Source organism: Sparus aurata, chromosome 11, assembly GCF_900880675.1.
Source record: "Sparus aurata chromosome 11, fSpaAur1.1, whole genome shotgun sequence".
NCBI classification, from domain to species: domain Eukaryota; kingdom Metazoa; phylum Chordata; class Actinopteri; order Spariformes; family Sparidae; genus Sparus; species Sparus aurata.
In genome coordinates this window covers 16288833-16306626 of record NC_044197.1, presented here as the reverse complement: position 1 = coordinate 16306626, position 17794 = coordinate 16288833, and the positions used below count along the sequence as shown (strand labels likewise).

At 43.6% G+C, this 17794-nt stretch overlaps 1 protein-coding gene across 2 annotated transcripts in view; it reads right to left on the bottom strand.

Annotated features, from left to right (window-relative positions):
• Window positions 1-17794, bottom strand: part of fbn3 (fibrillin 3) — a 70184-nt gene that overhangs the window by 5288 nt on the left and 47102 nt on the right. For both annotated transcript variants that reach the window (XM_030433500.1, XM_030433501.1), the window contains 44 exons: window positions 16361-16636; window positions 16193-16246; window positions 15979-16104; window positions 15517-15642; window positions 15054-15173; window positions 13312-13449; window positions 13029-13079; window positions 12701-12826; window positions 12363-12590; window positions 11841-11966; window positions 11605-11733; window positions 11326-11451; window positions 10654-10779; window positions 10393-10515; window positions 10127-10252; window positions 9781-9906; window positions 9247-9369; window positions 8985-9107; window positions 8769-8894; window positions 8540-8662; window positions 8061-8183; window positions 7644-7805; window positions 7426-7494; window positions 7175-7300; window positions 6941-7066; window positions 6672-6821; window positions 6510-6581; window positions 6291-6416; window positions 5487-5612; window positions 4351-4476; window positions 4097-4213; window positions 3675-3803; window positions 3442-3561; window positions 3164-3289; window positions 2864-3016; window positions 2694-2759; window positions 2457-2582; window positions 1954-2073; window positions 1723-1845; window positions 1455-1586; window positions 1212-1337; window positions 842-1048; window positions 418-543; window positions 187-309 (listed from right to left, as the gene is read on the bottom strand). In XM_030433500.1, coding sequence (XP_030289360.1) covers window positions 187-309; window positions 418-543; window positions 842-1048; window positions 1212-1337; window positions 1455-1586; window positions 1723-1845; window positions 1954-2073; window positions 2457-2582; window positions 2694-2759; window positions 2864-3016; window positions 3164-3289; window positions 3442-3561; window positions 3675-3803; window positions 4097-4213; window positions 4351-4476; window positions 5487-5612; window positions 6291-6416; window positions 6510-6581; window positions 6672-6821; window positions 6941-7066; window positions 7175-7300; window positions 7426-7494; window positions 7644-7805; window positions 8061-8183; window positions 8540-8662; window positions 8769-8894; window positions 8985-9107; window positions 9247-9369; window positions 9781-9906; window positions 10127-10252; window positions 10393-10515; window positions 10654-10779; window positions 11326-11451; window positions 11605-11733; window positions 11841-11966; window positions 12363-12590; window positions 12701-12826; window positions 13029-13079; window positions 13312-13449; window positions 15054-15173; window positions 15517-15642; window positions 15979-16104; window positions 16193-16246; window positions 16361-16636 — 5622 coding nt within the window. The remainder of the gene's footprint in view (window positions 1-186; window positions 310-417; window positions 544-841; window positions 1049-1211; window positions 1338-1454; window positions 1587-1722; window positions 1846-1953; window positions 2074-2456; window positions 2583-2693; window positions 2760-2863; window positions 3017-3163; window positions 3290-3441; window positions 3562-3674; window positions 3804-4096; window positions 4214-4350; window positions 4477-5486; window positions 5613-6290; window positions 6417-6509; window positions 6582-6671; window positions 6822-6940; window positions 7067-7174; window positions 7301-7425; window positions 7495-7643; window positions 7806-8060; window positions 8184-8539; window positions 8663-8768; window positions 8895-8984; window positions 9108-9246; window positions 9370-9780; window positions 9907-10126; window positions 10253-10392; window positions 10516-10653; window positions 10780-11325; window positions 11452-11604; window positions 11734-11840; window positions 11967-12362; window positions 12591-12700; window positions 12827-13028; window positions 13080-13311; window positions 13450-15053; window positions 15174-15516; window positions 15643-15978; window positions 16105-16192; window positions 16247-16360; window positions 16637-17794) is intronic.

The window sequence follows — 17794 nt, the reverse complement described above, 5'->3', positions numbered from 1 at the left end:
AATTTATGAGAGCAATATTTCATTTGTAACATGCAATAATAATAATAAACAGAACCCAGAAGTGCCATTTTGTTTAGGGGAGCAATTTTACAAACATGGTTAACAATCAGGGGGATTATTAAATCACATTCAATGGATTTCACAAGGCGATGAAAGCAGCCATAAACAAATCACAAGTCAACGTACCTTTGCAAGTCTTTCCATCTGGCTGCAGGCTGTATCCTCTGGGGCAGGAGCAGAGGTAGCTGCCCTCTGTGTTTTTACACAGGAAGTTACAGGGCTTCGGAGACAGAGCGCACTCATCCATATCTGGAAGATGCAGACAAGGAAAAATTAGGAATGAGTGTTATTAATCAAATGCTGAAATCTCTTTGGCAATATTCGGTGTGGATAAAACGTGACAGAGATCAGCCGTACCGATACAGGAGGTCGCAGTGAAGTCAGTTTTGTAGCCCACGTTACAGTGACAGCGGAAGGATCCAATGGTGTTGATGCACTGACCGTTCCGGCACAGGTCTGGCATCACCTGGCACTCGTTGATGTCTGGAAGTAAAGGATATTTTAGAAAGTGATCTGGATTAGTTTGGTACTCACACTGCTGAACACAATGAGCTCCTGGTCTCAATAAGCTTCTGTATGACTTTCTCCTAGCTGCATATAACTTGATTCACTTCGGGCTGCCTGGTTTCCTTCCCAAATAAAAATTAAACTTATATTCATCTAATTATTGCAACTACTATTACTACTACTACTAACAGGTTGTACTGATTAAAATCAATGAAAACAAGAAATAAATGGATGTTTTGATAAAGTGTTTTTATTATCACTCGGTGCTACTCACCTCTACCGTCTGTAGTGTAGCCAGGTCCGAGTGGGCACATCTTCTTGTACTGTACAGTGCCAGGCAGCGGGCAGAGCTCACACTGTGACCCCCAGCCTCGCCCCGTGTTGCAGCAGCACTCAGACTTGGTCACACTGTTCCTGCTGGTGGATGACTGCTGACACATGGTCTGCAGGACCTCTGTGTAACAGTAGCCCTTTCGGTTGTCTGAGGGGATAAATGACAGGATACACGAGGGGTCAGAGACAGAAGAAGAAACCGAGGGCTTTTGGTTGCTAAAGCAGCATGTGCAGTAATTCATCTCAACTTTAAAACAAGTGTAAAACCACATTTTGACAACAACGGAACATGTCCAACAGCACGTCCTTACCGATACATTCAGTTCCAGTGGAACTCGGCTCAAAGCCGTCATTGCACTCGCAGCGGTAGCTTCCCACTGTGTTGACACAGCGTCCGTTCTTGCAGATGCCAGGCTTGGCGCGGCACTCGTTGAGGTCTGCCAGTGTACAGAACAAAGGATGAGAGGATGAAGAGTACATCCAGTAATAACTGCACAGATTGCAAGGAGACTGGGGCGAACCTCCGAAATTGGCTGAAATGTTTTTTTACTCACCCATACATCCCTCTCCATCTGGTCTGCGCTGCATGCCAGGAGGGCAGATACACATGAAGGTGCCGATCAGGTTCTTACAGGTCATTCCCTTAGAGTCACAGTCATCCAGACCTTCAGAGCACTCGTCCTGGTCTAGTGGGGGGCAATGAGAGATGGACAATCAGTAAAACTGCAATGGTCAGCCAAAAGTAAAACTGTTTCAGTGTGTCAAAGGTTTACTGCAGTACACAGAAAAGTAGGGAAAAATCAGAGATGATCTCTCTCTCACCTCTGCACATGCGTTGGTCGTCTCGCAGCACGTAACCAGCGGGACACATACACTCATAAGAACCGAAGGTGTTCACGCAACGGAAGGCACACAGCAGAGGATTCTGGGAGCACTCGTTGATGTCTAATGTCCAGAGGAGCAAGTTAGTTAGTTTAGGTTAGGTTAGTTTAAATAATTTTGTATTTTAAATGAGTACCTGTCATAATGTGTGTTACTGTGTAAATGACTGACCTTCACAGGTCATCATGGAACCAGGTTCGAAGCCCTCCTGGCACGAGCACTCGAAACCTCCCACCACATTGGTGCAGGTTCCATTTCCACATGGGTTTCCGATGGAGCACTCGTCAGTGTCTGGAGAAGAGCAGGGATACAGTGAACAGGCCAATTAAAACCAACGAGACATTTACACTGTAGCTGACATTTTAAAAGCGATAATTAGCAGCTTAAATGTTAGTCCATACATAGATCAGGTTCTAATGCACTGTGGAGCTACTGGTGCCGGGAAAATAACCTCAGACCTGCGTGATAAGACTGATTCTCATGATATATTCAGAGACATTGCAATAAAAATCCCAGAGGTCCTGCAGCCATTGATTTTTTCTTTAATTGCTGAATTGTGACTTTTTCCTGGAAAAAAACCCGCTTCACTGTTTCCAGGGCTCATCTGGTTGTAAAGCAATAATTATATGAAAATGCTGCAAGTTGTTTTACTATAAATTCAGACAACATCTCACCAACACAGTTGACTCCAGTGTAATCCAGGTTGTATCCGAAGGGGCATTCGCAGCGGAACGAGCCATCCGTGTTGATGCAGATACCGTTCTGACAGATTCCTGGGTTATCCAGACACTCGTTCATATCTTGAGAGAAAGAGCAAGAGGACATTAGCATATTTTTTATACATATACAGTAGAGGACCTCCTCAAATGCCCATTAAATTCAAAGGATTAGATCTACGCTGTCGTGCTCACCTTCACGGGCATCTCCCAGTCCAGGCAGGACTCCGAGGCCGTAGGGACATAGAGTGTTGAAAGCAGCTGGAGACGCACCAAAAAAAGGTCAGCTTCATTATTCTATAAATGTCTTTTACGATACGTCTTAATTAAAAGTGTGTCTGTGTGTGCGTTTGTGTGTTACACACCCTCAGTGTCTCGTGGGCACAGCTCACAGGGAAGTCCCCAGCCCTCTCCAGGCATCTTGCTGCAGCAGCACTTGGCCTTAGTGGTGTTTAAAGCTTTGGGGACGGAGCATTTTCCTGCGTCGAATTTGGTGAAGCAGAAGCTCTCTCTGGTGTCTGCCGGAAGAAAAGAAAAGGATTCACCTCTGTTTCTTCTGTTTTACAAAGACAAACTACACAGCTGTTGTAAGGGGAAAAACAATGTCAGATTACCACATCAACACTGTCTGCTGTGGCCTACTGTTAACTAACGGCCTCTCTCACCATAGCAGCGACGTTTGTTCTCAGAGAGCACGAAGCCCGGCTGGCAGGTGCACTGGAAGCTGCCGGGGGTGTTGGTGCAGGTGCCAAACTGGCAGATGTTGGGCTCCACCTCACACTCGTTGATATCTGGGAGGGGAGTGTAAAAGATGTCAGGAAGGTGAGATGAGCAGATGGTTTGGTCGCCCCCCCGACGATTTGAGTATACGTGGAGCATTTAGCCTGTGCTTAATTGTGTCTATCCCTGTGTGTGTGTGTTTGTGTGTGTGTGTGTGTCTTACCTATACACTGATCATTTTGCACCTCGTATCCAGGAGGGCAGATACATCTGAAAGATCCGTCCAGATTCTGACAGGTTCCTGGAGAGCATGTGCCGGGTAGACTCACGCACTCGTTTATATCTGTGGAAGACAGGACGATGTAAATATGAGACAATCAGGTTAATGTGTGTGAATGCCAGACAAAATACCCCACCATGGTCTTACTTTTCTGGTATATTTAATGACTGACTTACCAACACAGTTCTTCCCATCTTGAGTGTTCTCATAACCCTCGTGGCAGAGACACTGGAACGAGCCGAGGCCGTTGATACACTGTCCGTTCCTGCACACTTGGCCCTGGAGGGCGCTGCACTCATCTATGTCTGTAAGGAAAACACTGGGAGGATTAGCACTCTGTAGAAGGAATTCATATTTTTCCTGGCCTCAAGAGTTACTGAAAGCTGGCTTGTGTATAATTTTCTTTGTTACACTGCCAATGTTTTAAAAAACACTCAATGTATTTCCCTCTTAAAGCCAAGGAAAAGTCAAATGTCTTCATTGTATTTTATGGCTATCCAAATTTAATACTGCTACAGAAAAGGGCGGCATGTCTTAAAGGAATTTATAGGTGTGATCTTTAACAAAGTGACATTTGAGAATTAAAAACCGTCCTCACCCATGCAGTCGTTGTTGTGTGTGAGCTCAAAGCCGGGGAAGCAGAGGCAGTTGTAGGACCCCACCGTGTTCTTGCAGGTCCCGTTGCCACACGGCTGTCTGTCACACTCGTCGATGTCTAGCATACACACATACAGAGAGAACAAGGGTGAGGGTGAGACGGCAAAACCATCCAAATAAAATAAGAAAGAAGAAGAGAATTACATAGAATGCAGTGTTGTGTATTATCAGTCTAGTTTAAATTGCGCTCCTCACCCATGCACATGGTCTGATCAGCAGTGGCCTTGAAGCCGTTGTGGCACAGACAGCGATAGCTTCCCTGAGTATCGATACACTCTCCATGGCTGCACACATTAGGAATCTCCTGACACTCGTTACGGTCTGAAAAAGAAACGCAAACAAAAAGTATTCATGTTGGGGATGAGCAAGGAGACCATTACTTGTAACCGTCAACCAACTGAGCTACCTGTAACCGTATCTCAGAATGGACTTGGACAGGAACTGGTGCTGGTGGATGAGAAGTTGTTATGTTAAGACTAAAATTTAAATTGGCAATTTATTAGAAAAGCATGTGCAGAACTGCCTCTTTTATAAACTTTAATGTGTAAACTTTTGTTAGTCTCCCAATGAGGATTTTCCTCACCAGTATGGATAATGGATACTTGTTTCAGCTAAGTACTCGCTCAATCCTCATTAACGTGTTGTAAAAGGCAGTACATAGCAATCATTCTAATAACTGATTGATCCAACGATCTGTTAAAACATCAATAACATCAAATTGCTTGTTTTGTCCAAATCAAATAATATTGAATTTACAATGATGTGAAATTAACAGAAGCAACAAATTCTAGACATTTGAGAAACTGGAGCAATAATGTTTTGTTTGATAAATGACTTTGACTTTATTTGTTTATCATAGCTACTGCAGATTACTTTTACTTTTACTGACTGTTTGCAATTACTAATATCATTTATTGCAGTTTATTTGCAAAAATTAACCTTGTTGCAAAAATACCTAATATTGTTAGCAACTTAGTGTATGTTTAGTTTCATTTGTTTCTGCATGTCGGATTTAATTTGTGCCTTTTGTTTTGGTTTTCCTCTAATTTTTGTTCTGTGAATATTTACATGTGTGTTTGACGGAGTATAACCAAATCAAACCCGACATAAACAAGAGTTGCGCTTAGTGAAAGGGTGGTGTCAATTACTGCAACACGCCTCAGTGGATCTTACACTTTCTTTCTGAATGATAATTACAACAACTTTCCCTCAAAAAGGGACGTCCATCTTTTACATTTTCCTCACATCACCACCATCAATCCTTCTGTCCATCACCCTGTTGTTTTAAGATGGGATACCCTCATCAGGCCTGTCAGACGGGCTGAACTCACCCACACAGGCCCCGCTGGGGGACAATTTGAAGCCTGGTGAGCACTCGCAGCGGTAGCTGCCTGGAATGTTGATACAGTTGGCGTTGCGCTGGCACAGGTTGTCCCCGCTGTTACACTCATCAATATCTACACAGGAGGAAGAAAGAGAAGAACAGTGGACATCAATCACCGGCTCCACTGCTGTCCGGACAGAGCAGGCAGTCAGCTTGTCGACAGCAGGAAAGAAAGCACAACGGCTCCATTTTGGCTCCAGTGCAGCTCAGACGGTCGCTGGCAGATTGTGGATGATTGAAGGTCCAGGCAGGTGCTCCCATTCTGAGCCACTATGCTTGTCTTTACAATGTCATAATTCACCCGTGAAAAGGCAGCATTAACTCCCCCGAGTGGACCGCTTGTAAAAGTGCCTCTCGGACAGTGACTAAGTGTAACTTTACTTGTGCGTGTGTGTGTGTGTACTGGTAGGTTGGTGTGATTTAGTGTAGAATTGGTGGTAAGTGTTTGTGCCAGCAGTGAGTATATAATCTATACATTGTAAGGAATATATAGACAGGTAATGATTCAGCAGCAGGGTCGAATGAGGGGATACAGTGTTAGGAGGTAAATGTGTGTGTGCTTGTTTTTGTGCATGCTGAGTGACAGAGAGAGAGAGACGGGGAACAAAACAAGCAAAGAGAAGGAAATATATACAAATACAACGACAAACGACTAATCAGAAGTGTTAACCATTTTCGTCTTTTTATACAAAGACACTGTAAGAGGGACAAAAAAGGAGAAAGAAAACATTTTGTGTAGCCTGCGTTTTACCTTCACAAATGAGCAGTATGTTGTTGTAGCTGAAGCCCATCGGACATTCACAGCGGAAGCTCCCGATCTGGTTGATACACACTCCATTGGCACAGATACCAGGGATCTCCCTACACTCATCAATATCTGCATGAAAAAACAGCACAGAGTGTCACAATGCAAACGGAACCTTGTACCAGCACCTGTCTTCATGCTGTTCTGCAACAGTTGTGACCTTACCTATGGGCTTGCCAGTGTGGATGTCGATAATGAAGCCAGGAGCCTGGTTACCACACAGTAACTGGTACTCAGCTGAAACAGACAGGAACAGGAGATTCTCAGTGACGGAAATGTTTTCAAAGTTTTACCAGAGTGTGTTTCAGGGTATCTAGTGACACTCACAGGTAGCAGGAGTTGGACAGGGCTCGCACGGTTTGTTCCAGGCCTTTCCAACATTGTAGGCGCAGCAGCACATCTTCTTGGTCATGTTGAAGGACAGCTCGTTCTCGCACGTGTCGTTGAAGTTGCGGTAACACACGCTCTTCCTCATGTCTGCATCACAAGGAGGAAGACGGTTGAAAAAGTTTGCCTTTTACTCTTTGATTTTTCATTAGAAGACGTGATAGGAGTATGTTTTTTTAATCAGTCCAAAAGAAGTGTCTGGCACTCACCCATGCAGTTGTTCCCTCCGTTGACCTGCATGTATTCAGGAGGACAGACACAGGTGTAGTTGCCCAGCGTGTTGTAGCAGGTACCTGGTCCACAGATGCCAATGTGGGTTGTGCACTCATCGATGTCTGCACATAAAGGAATGAGGATTAAAATATGACCTTGTTCATTTTTCTCTGATAGGTGAAATTATAAAATGGTTAATATTGTTCAGTTATTTGGCTCTCAGCTCTTACCCTCACAGATGCGAGTCTCCTCATTGAGATAGTAGCCTGCTGGACACTCACACTGGAAACTACCAAAGGTGTTGACACAGTTGCCACCCTGGCAGAGACCTGGCAGCTCCTGGCACTCATCAATATCTGGACAATATTTCAGACGGTTAGATGAATAGATGCTACCCGGTAATGATTTTTAGGGCTCTGGAATAGAATCAAAAGATTACTATCTTGTTGCTACAGGACAGTAAAAAAGCTGGATGATCTACCTTCCAGGATAACAGTGATGGGGTTAGGTCTGAATCCCTCTCCGCCTGGACAAAGAGTCTTATATTCCGCTGCAGACGAAACAGAAAGGACAATACAATGTTACTGTGCCTGTTCATGTTATAGTGGAAGTAATGAGTAGCCCTTACTGAAACATAACTTTATGTGGATTGTGTCTATCAATTAATTGAGTGATCAGAGGAGGTGCTGTGGTGCATACTGGAGTTGGGGGCGGGGCACAGTTCGCAGGGGTTTCCCCAGGCTCCTCCCAGGGAGCAGCAACAGGAAGCTCGAGTCACGCCCACTCCGATCTCCGCACTGCAGGAGATTCCTCCGTCACCACGGGCAAGGATGTCCAGGAAGCAGTTGCCAACACGGGTATCTGAGATGGACACAAACTTACTCATGAATGCATTTAACAGGACAGTGTGTATGAATTAAGTTAATTTTGAGGCGGTGCAGATACTGATGTGAAGAAGCAGATCATTCCGATATGGCTGTATCGGCTGATATACTTATTCTATAAAATATATTATGTATATGTACAGAATTTATAGGAACACACATTTTTTTGCAGTGATCCCTCAAATGCGACTATCCCTGCGATACATTTAAACCTGCTTTAAGTGCGACTCACCCACGCAGCCAACTCCAGTGGGGTTGAGCTCGAAGTCAGCGGGGCAGTTGCACAGGTAGCTCCCTGGAGTGTTCACACACAGCCCGTTGATGCAGTTCACAGGGTCGGCGCATTCGTTGATGTCTGCAGTACACAGTGACACACAGAAGCTCAGCAACACACACGATACTACAGACACCTTTCTGACATGTATGAGCCTATAAAAATAACCTAAAATACACTTTCTAATTTAAATGATTTAAATCCTTGTTTATAGCACAAACTAACTGGGTGATCTGTAAAGTATGTATTGTATGTATTGTATATGTATATGCATGGTATGTATTTATTGTAAAATTACAGTAAATACATACTATACATATTTTGCATATTTGCATGCCTGCATGGTTTTTAATGGTAATGTGATGCATAGATGAAGGCTGCTATTCTCAAGAAAACTCAGCTTCATCTATCTGAGTCTGCTCTTTGTCTGAACTCACCAGTGCAGTTTCCACCGCTGCGGTCCAGTTCGTAACCATCATCACACACGCAGCGGAACATCCCTGGAAGGTTCTGGCAGGTTCCAAACACACAGATGTTCTGGAAATTACACTCATCGATGTCTGGGGAGAGAGAGACAAAATGTTGGGTACACTTCCATGAATAAAAACAAGAAAAGCAAAACTAAAACAAGAGAGAGAGTCAAATGCGACAGAACGAGTGTGGCACCTTGACAGGCCTTGCTGTCTTCTGTGGGAGTGAAGCCCATCTCACACTCGCAGCGGTAGCCACCCGGAGCGTTCAGACACTGGCCGTTCTCACACAGGTTCACGTTGTCTGCGCACTCATCCATGTCTGAAACAGAACAGACCAGTGAGTTATAAAGCTCACTGTACACTGCACGGGTATCCAATTAGGATTTATTTGGAAGGTCAGCAGTCTAACCAGAGCAGGAAAATCCATCTCCATTGAAGCCCTCCTTGCATGTACACCTGTAGGATCCCGGTGTGTTGACACAGTCTGCGTTGGGATTGCAGTTGTGGTCCTCTGCAGAGCACTCATCCTGATCTAAAGAGAAAAAAGATGTTGAGAAACAAGAAATTAAAAACGTAACCTTTATTTTGTTTTCGAAAACTCACATGACACCATCAGAATACCTGGTCTACAAACCACATCGCGGTGAAGATATTCCAAGAAATGTACCCACCCACACACTTGATGCCGTCTCCAATCCAACCATCCCGACAGCGACACTTGAAGCTTCCAGGCACATTGATGCAGGCAGCATGCATGTCGCAGTTATGAGCCCCGATCTCACACTCATCAACATCTGGAGAAATATGGAGGTCAGTTAATCAGTTGTTAGGGGGGTGCTTTCCCTTGAACACACTTTTTTTCTTTTCCCTCGGCATGACCAGTCTGTAAGCAGTTATTATTAACATTTGTACTCGCTAACAAGCAAAAAACTGAATGCAAAGAATATTGCAGCGTAAGTGAAATGTTCCTGTTTAATTATGCAAAGAGACGTGAAATTTTTGCTTTAGCTCAGTTTTAAATTCTATAAGTAGCGAGTCATGAATAATAAATCATCATTTCTTAAACTGTAGACCTGCAACTACTGTATGCATGAGTGAACTGTCTCAACACTCAAATATGGTCGCACAGAGGCTCAGATGTCTCAACAGCCCCTGACGTGTGTGTGCTTGTGTGTGCTTGTGTGTGTGTGTGTGTGTGTGTGTACCTGTGCAGCCCGTGGATCCCTTCTTGACAAAGTATCCCAGCTGACAGTGGCAGATGAAGGAGCCTTTTGTGTTCTCACAGTCGCCGTGGAGACAGATGTTTGGGTTCAAGTCACACTCGTTCACATCTATGCAGATCAGAGACGGACAGACACAGATAACATGTGAACGTTGTGGCCCCGAGAGATTAGAATGACAGGAAATGAGACTGACAGAGACAGTGCCACAGGTCAGGTAGAATGGGTCGAGTGAATACATTAATATGGCAGGAAAGTAGATAGCAAAAAATACAAGGGAGGGTAAGAGGTTTAAGTATATAGGTATGTAAGATGAGTTTTTTTCTCTCACCGATACATGTCCTCATGTCCATAGAAGCCATGAAGCCATCGTAACACAGACAGCGGTATTCCCCGGGAATGTTGGTGCACTGTCCTCCGTCGCAGATGTCTGGAGTCTCCTCACACTCGTCAATATCTGCAAGAAAACAGAAGATTTAAATGCGCTATTGGTGGCAACACCACACAGAAAACCAGACAGGTTTTAATTTCATGGTAAAACTTTGGGACATGACGAAACGCGACCACATTGTGACACTATATCCTGCGTTTTATTACCTGAGCAGGTCCTGAGGTCAGGCATGAGAGCGTAGCCCTCACTGCAGCTGCACTCATAGCTACCCTCTGAGTTGGTACAGTGGGTTTCGCAGCCTCCGTTCATAATGGTACATTCATCAATATCTGAAAAAGAAAGGCCACAATTACAGTTTGGCATTAAGCTCTCCCAAGAAGAGAATCACACAGGTGTATTTATTTACGCTTCATTTTAAAATTGTACAACATGATCTACGCTTGTTGGACTAAGTTCGTTCCACTCACCGACGCAGCCCTGTCGGTCTGGCGTCGCCTGGTAGCCGGTGTCACAGGAGCACTGGTAGGTTCCTGCCATGTTGACACACTGCCCGTTCTTGCACAAGTTGTCACTCAGCTGGCACTCATTCACATCTGACAGGACCAGCAGACAATCATAGAGAATTAGATTTTGTACACAACTTAGTGTGAGCACTAACTAGCAGTTAGCACTCCTAATTAATATGGTTCTTAGTGTAGCATCTTCATTAAATAGCATCAAATTCCTGCACTTTTCAAGAACTTTCAAAGTGCCTAAACTGAAAAATTTCTAGACTCTCAAAGAATTTATCGTGACATCTAAATTGTTACATTAAATCACCCATGAAAAAGTTTACCTATTCCGTCATACCTACAGAAATAAATGCATATTTTTAAGTTTTGATCATGCAAATGTCAAAAAACAACAAATATATGACATACTTTTCAAGGAATATATTTCAAGCTTATTCATTACCTTGAAAACATTTGAAAGTTTTACTGTGTGAAACTTGCTTTTCTTCACTTGGCTAAAGTTTCTATCTTTAAAATTAAATGTGGGCATCCTGAATATGATGGATAAAACCAAGTGAGCCTGTGTGTGAATATATGTTGTGTGTGTGTGTATGTGTGTGTGTGTGTGCTGTATGATGTATGACCCACCTTCACAGGCTGATCCGTCGCTGCTGAGTGCGTGTCCGGTGGGACATTCACACTCGTAACTCCCCTCTGTGTTCAGGCAGGTTCCTCCTCGACACAACAGGGGGTTCCTCTCACATTCGTCAATATCTGTCAGCAGAGAGGGAGGGAGGGACGAATGAAGAAGAGAAAAGAAAAAACAAGAAAGGACATGGAAGTTTTGGGAAATCTATGGCTTGACTGGACCAGAGTATATCATTAGAAAATTCTCTAACTGTGTGTGTGAGTCCGTTTCCAACGTACCCATGCAGTTCTTCATCATCATGAAGCCGCTCTCGTAGCCCTCGAAACATTCGCACTCGAAGCTGCCTGGTGTGTTGACGCAGGTACCGTGACCACACAAGTCCGGGGAGATGCGGCACTCATCGATGTCTGAAAACATTTTTAAAAGAAGGAACCTTCACCTACTGCTCACCAATCATGACAGGAATGTTTCATTGGGTTTTTATCATTTTGGCCCCTTCTGCATCTTCTCGTACCTGTGCAGTTCCTCTCTTCTGCAGTCAGAGCGAAGCCGCTGTTGCAGCGACACTTGAAACTTCCGATGGTGTTCCGGCAGTTTCCGTAAGTGCAAAGACCCTGGAACACTTTACACTCGTTTACATCTGGAGAGAAGGACAAGACATTAACTACTATCTACTCATTTAGAACAGACAACACAAAACAATATCCTACTTGTCAAAATATGAATTGACTACTGTTTGATCCTTTTCCATTTTGTTTGGTTCATCTATGCACCAAGTGAAGTTTGTTTCTGCCCCTCTTGTACATTTCATCCCCTTTCTATTATGTATTTATCTGTAAAGTCAGTTATGTTTTGTTTTTGAACCAATAAATAAACAAAAAAGAACCCCAAAAAATTCTTATTTGGTCAAAATAATAAGATTTTGCTATAACCACTATGGATTAGACTTTAATCTTCAGCGTGACAGTCTAATGTGGTTACTTGGGTTACACAGGGTTCTACCAACAACACACTTTGTATGAATATGGCCAGGTACCTTTGTAGAAGGGCCTCCCAGTCAGAATATCTCCTCTGTTGGCGAAGCCGGGCCCTCTGGGACAGATGGTTCTGTACTCAGGTGAGCCTGCTTTAGGACACTCCTCGCAGTCAATACCCCAGGCAGCCCCCACTGAGCAGCAGCACATGTCCACACGGTATCTGCCCGGCAGCGGCGCGCCACACTCGTCCTCGTGCCACTTCATGTAGCACTGCTCACTGCGCATATCTAGAGAAGCAAGTTATCAAATCAGGTTTCAGGCTAATAGTACAGTGACATGACAGCCACTGGAAGTTTGATTGGATGTGATTTCTTTTTTTCTTGTGAAGTCTTCTTACCAACACACGTGCGTCCAGTGCTGTCCAAGGTGAGACCCTCAGCACACTCACAGCGGAACGAGCCCTGGGTGTTCACACACCGGCCATTTGTGCACACTCCAGGGAACACCTCACACTCGTTGATGTCTACAGGGAGCATGGCATTTAAAGAACCATGATTACAAAGTGAAACACACACAAACACACATGCTCAAGAACTCTACAGGCAGAGCATTAAGGCACATCAGAAGGACAAAAAAAAAAAAGGAATGATTGACTTCCTGTCAGTGTTGGATGACTGGACAGCTGCAGGTTTGTCACCGTTCATTAAGTTATCAAATGTTCTTACCTTCACAGACGAGGCCCTTCATACGAGCAAATCCTCGGGAGCAGGCGGTGTCTGAGGACGCGTGAGAAGATCAGAGATGGAATTTGAACCAGGAATCTGATTTGTATTTGTTGCCTTATTCTTTTGCTCGTGTATTAGTAGCAGTTATTATTTTGTATTGTTTAGAGTCTTGCCTGGAGGACTTTTTAAACTACTGAAAGTTTTAGCATTAAATGACCAGAATTACATTTAACATTAAACACAATAACAATAAAATCAGCAGCAACTGCGTGTGTGAACTGACCGATCTCGCAGGGTTCGCAGGGACTGCCCCAAGCGGCTCCCAGTGTGGAGCAGCACTCAGACTTCAGCGTGGCTCCGTTGATGTTGACCTCACAGCGGTTGTCTTGTATTGTCAGCCAGCACGTACTCTTCATACTGTCTGTGGAACCGAGGTAACACAGACCACATTTATTGTCTCTCATAATAACATGTCGTGCAATCTGGTGGCATTTAAAGAATGAAAATAACAAAATAATAAGTAAAATGCAACAGCTTTTTTATGTCAAATAACATCAATTGCACCCGCCCTTTAAAGAGTCACGCCACTCTCCTATGTTTGTCTCCCTCTCGATGAAGATTTGATACGGTGTGACCGCTGGGATTGAAAGAACAACCGACATGGCAGAGACTTAGGTGTCTCTCCAAGGTGTCTGAAATTTGTTCAAACATTCGTTCTCCTCTCCATTTCTCTGGGTGTCTGTCACTCACAGAGGAGGAAGAGGTGGCACCAGTAAAGCCGACTACATGTAGCACACTGCCAGAAACAGGATGTGATGAATAAAAGGGGGGAAAGGTGTAAAAATGTGCCATGTATCAGGTGAAATGCCTTTGAATTGTTATCCTGGGAGGAAACCAGGAGAAGGCAATGAAAAGCAGGCATCTACCTGAAAAATTGGGAGGGTTGGCAATAACTGTAGGCGTTCACTCCCTCAGAAATGGGTTGAATGCAGATCCTATATTAGTCATTAAATTTGTTGGTTCAGCCTCTTAAATGCAGGGATTTGCTGCTTTTCTTTGACATAACTGTTAAAATAATGTGCAGATCAACTGGTAATAGAAGCATCCTAACACGAGAAACAAATAAAGAGTTATCTGTTGATCCAGACATTGCTCCACAGCACCACTATTCCTCAAAATGTCAAACTCTCCACAGGGTTCCTTTAACTATGGCAGCTAAATACACCACACAAACAGCCAACATGTCACCTTCAGCTCTCATTACTGCCATGAAACTTGTGCTTTTGGCTCCGAGCTGAGCTGAGTAAAGCCCATGCATCATTACATTTAATCCAAAGCTATTTCATTCCTAATGAGCTGAAGGTGTACGGGGAGCGTACAGTCTTAACAGTAGTGACACCTTTTCTCCGAAACCACAATGCCACCCAAACACAAAACCACAATTTACTCTCGCTTTCTTCCCCCGCTGAGTGATGGCCTCGGAGACATAAAACAGAAATGACCCAAACCAGAGGAATTCCTCTGATGGAGCCAGCTCATGCAACATGCATGAGTATTTATTTAATGACTCATGCGCCCTTCCAGTTTCAATAACATCTGTATTCTGTATTAGCATGTAGCTTTCTCACAATGATTTCCCAAAAGGAACAAACCACCAAACAAGCAGAATATTAAACCTCTTACATACCACATGTCATTCTGAATTTGGGGGGGATCTCAAAGAATGAAAGCAACCAAGGCCATGCGTGCAAGCATTTATCTAATAAATCATCTGCGTGTGCCATAACATCTGATGATGATAATGTATCTGGATGGCCCCTGGAAACCTGAACCACCTCTGTGTTTGTTTATAAAAGTGGAGTATAAACCTCGATTAGAAAGATTAGACACACAGACTCTTGCACTAATTATGTCCTATTGACACTCGTGTCTCAGTGTGTAATCATTATCTCGTGCAAGCTGTTTCTGGGACCCCGCGGTGCCGCTCTAATTCACGTCAGGCACTCGGGAGGACGGATGTCTTACCCACGCAGATGGTGTTGGTGGAGTCCAGCTTGCTGCCGTGTGTGCACTCGCAGTTGAAGGACCCGGCAACGTTGCGACACACTCCATTGATGCACGGGCTGGACATGCACTCGTTGATATCTGAAACACGTGCAAACACACACCTGAGGTCAGAGCCGAGAGTCAACGTGACCATTTAGCAGTGACAAATACAATGTGTGTTTCTTCTTTCAATGAGCCAAATGTTTACTGGAAACTGAATGCAACACATCTGGTAATGCCATCTCATAATGACCTTGATTGTTGGCAAAAATGGAAAAAACATATGTGGATGTGAGCCAGCACAAACACATGAGTGAGTTTGTGTGTGTCAGAGAGAATGTGTGTTTATAAGTTTGTGTGTGTGTGTGTGTGTGTGTGTGTGTGTGTGTGTGTGTGTGTGTGTGTGTGTGTGTGTGTGTGTGTGTGTAATGAAAGACATCACCTTCGCAGGTCTCGGAGTCGGGTTTGAAGACATATCCCTTCGGACAAGAGCAGGTGAAGGAGCCAGGAGTGTTTCTGCACAGACCGTTGTCACACAGGAGACGGTTCACCAGACACTCATTGATGTCTGCAGGGAGGCCAGAGAGGGTAGAGGTTAGGAAACAGTCACATATGATTTGTGATTGATTTCAAATGACGAACAACCACCAGTATTACATTCTAACCCCTAACGAACTACAACAATTTTTTTGGGTGCTTTTGATGTTGGCATCAAGTGCTGCTCATCATTTGATTCAGGTGAAACTAAAGTGTTCAATTACACTCCAAATTTTTCATTTGCTTCGTCAGAGACTGGATGAGTTTCACAGAAGTTTAAAAAACGACCTCATGAAGTGCAGTCTTCTTACTCAAAAAGAAGAACTTGGATACGTGCCTTTTAAAAAAAACACAAAAATCCACTCACCGACACAGTTTTTCCCGCTGGTGTCAGACTCGTAGCCGATGTTACAGATGCAGCGGTAGCTTCCTCTCAGGTTCTCACAGATGCCGTTCTGGCAAATGTCCGGATCCAGGGCGCACTCATTGATGTCTAGGAGTGGACGAGAATTATGTAGATGAACACTGATATGGGTGTTTCAAGAAAGCACTGTGAGAACATTCATGAACAACAAACTTACCTCGGCCATCAGTCGTAATGCCGATACCACCGCTGCACACCGCCTGGAACTCAGCTGACGGATAAGAAAGAAAAAACACATAAGATGAGCTGGAAATTCATGCTGCTTTTCTTTTCTGGTAACTTGAACAAAATGATTTCCAAGAAGCAACATAAATCAAGATTTTACCAGAGTTCCTGGAGGGGCAGGGCTGGCAGGGCTCTCCAAAGCCGTGTTCGGGATTAGCACAACAGCACTCAGACTTGGTCACCGCACCGGGGAACGGCCTCGAGCACGTGCCCATCTTTATGGCGCCATAGCAGGTGGTCCTCATGTGAGTGTCCACACACACTCTCCCATCTACATCGATGGCCAGGCCCGGGGGACACTCGCAGCGGAAGGAGCCCTCTGAGTTGATGCAGCGGCCGTTCATGCAAATGCCAGAAGTCTGACACTCGTCGATGTCTGACGAAGACAGTGCACAGGATGTTAATGTTACACGTCAGCTTCTTTTTATCAGCTAAGTGATTTGGGCTATTTCAATTAGTAATTCAATTTGAATTAGTCAGAACAGAACATATGTAAATCTTATAAGTTTTCTATGAAATCTAATCTAACGGTGAGTTTTTTATTCCAGATGCTTATCACACAGCAGGTAGAGTACATTGTCTGTAGAACCAAATATCAACTATTTTGGATTGTGCTGGAAAGTGTTTTCATAGGATTACACTGTCAGTGACCTCTCACCTGTGGAGGAATACATTGCTTTATTAATACATTCAACTCTCTATTAATTTTCCATTTTCTATTTTTGTTTCTGTATCTATGAATTGACAATTTTTTAATTATTTATGTATTTATTTCTATATTATTTTCCATTTGCATTGTTCCCCTATCTATTTCTATTTTTATTTATTCCTGTATTTCTTTTTACTTTTCTTTAGGCATCTCTGCTTCATTATGCAAACAAGGGGACTGTCATTCAAGGCCAATCACAGTACGGCAGAACAGTCTTGGGAGTATGTATATAAATGCGGAAATAGATACAGAAATACAATAGAAAATGGGAAAATAAATAAATGGTTGAATTAATCCAAAGGATGATAAATACAGAAATATCTATTTATGTCATATTTAAGATAAAGAAATGAATGGCTACATTTAAGTTCAATTTTATATGTAGCAAATTCAATGGCATCCTCTTTTATTCATTGAGCCATTTATATAGTTATTTAATTATTTCTCATTTTGGCTGGTTCAGTCCACCAGACACAGCAACATGACAAATTGAAAGGAAAAAGGGCTTAAGGCTCGTAAATAAAAGAATTCCTAAACAAGTCTCTCTGACAAATCTCTCCTGCTAATTTGTTTTGTAACGCTCTACTTAAAAATATATAAACATGACACACAACTATGAAGACGCCACAGAAATCACAGAGCTTAACAGAGAGTCAGGTCACGGGGAGTTAGCGTCATCGGGGCTGGCAGGTGTTGTATGTGGGATGTGCACCTGTGCTGTCTGTGTTATGGTGTGACTGCGATGGAACGGCTGCTACTTTTGAAGCTTCCAGACAAAAAATGTCTCAATAGAGACTCGTAAATCTATTTATCTTTTTCTGGTCT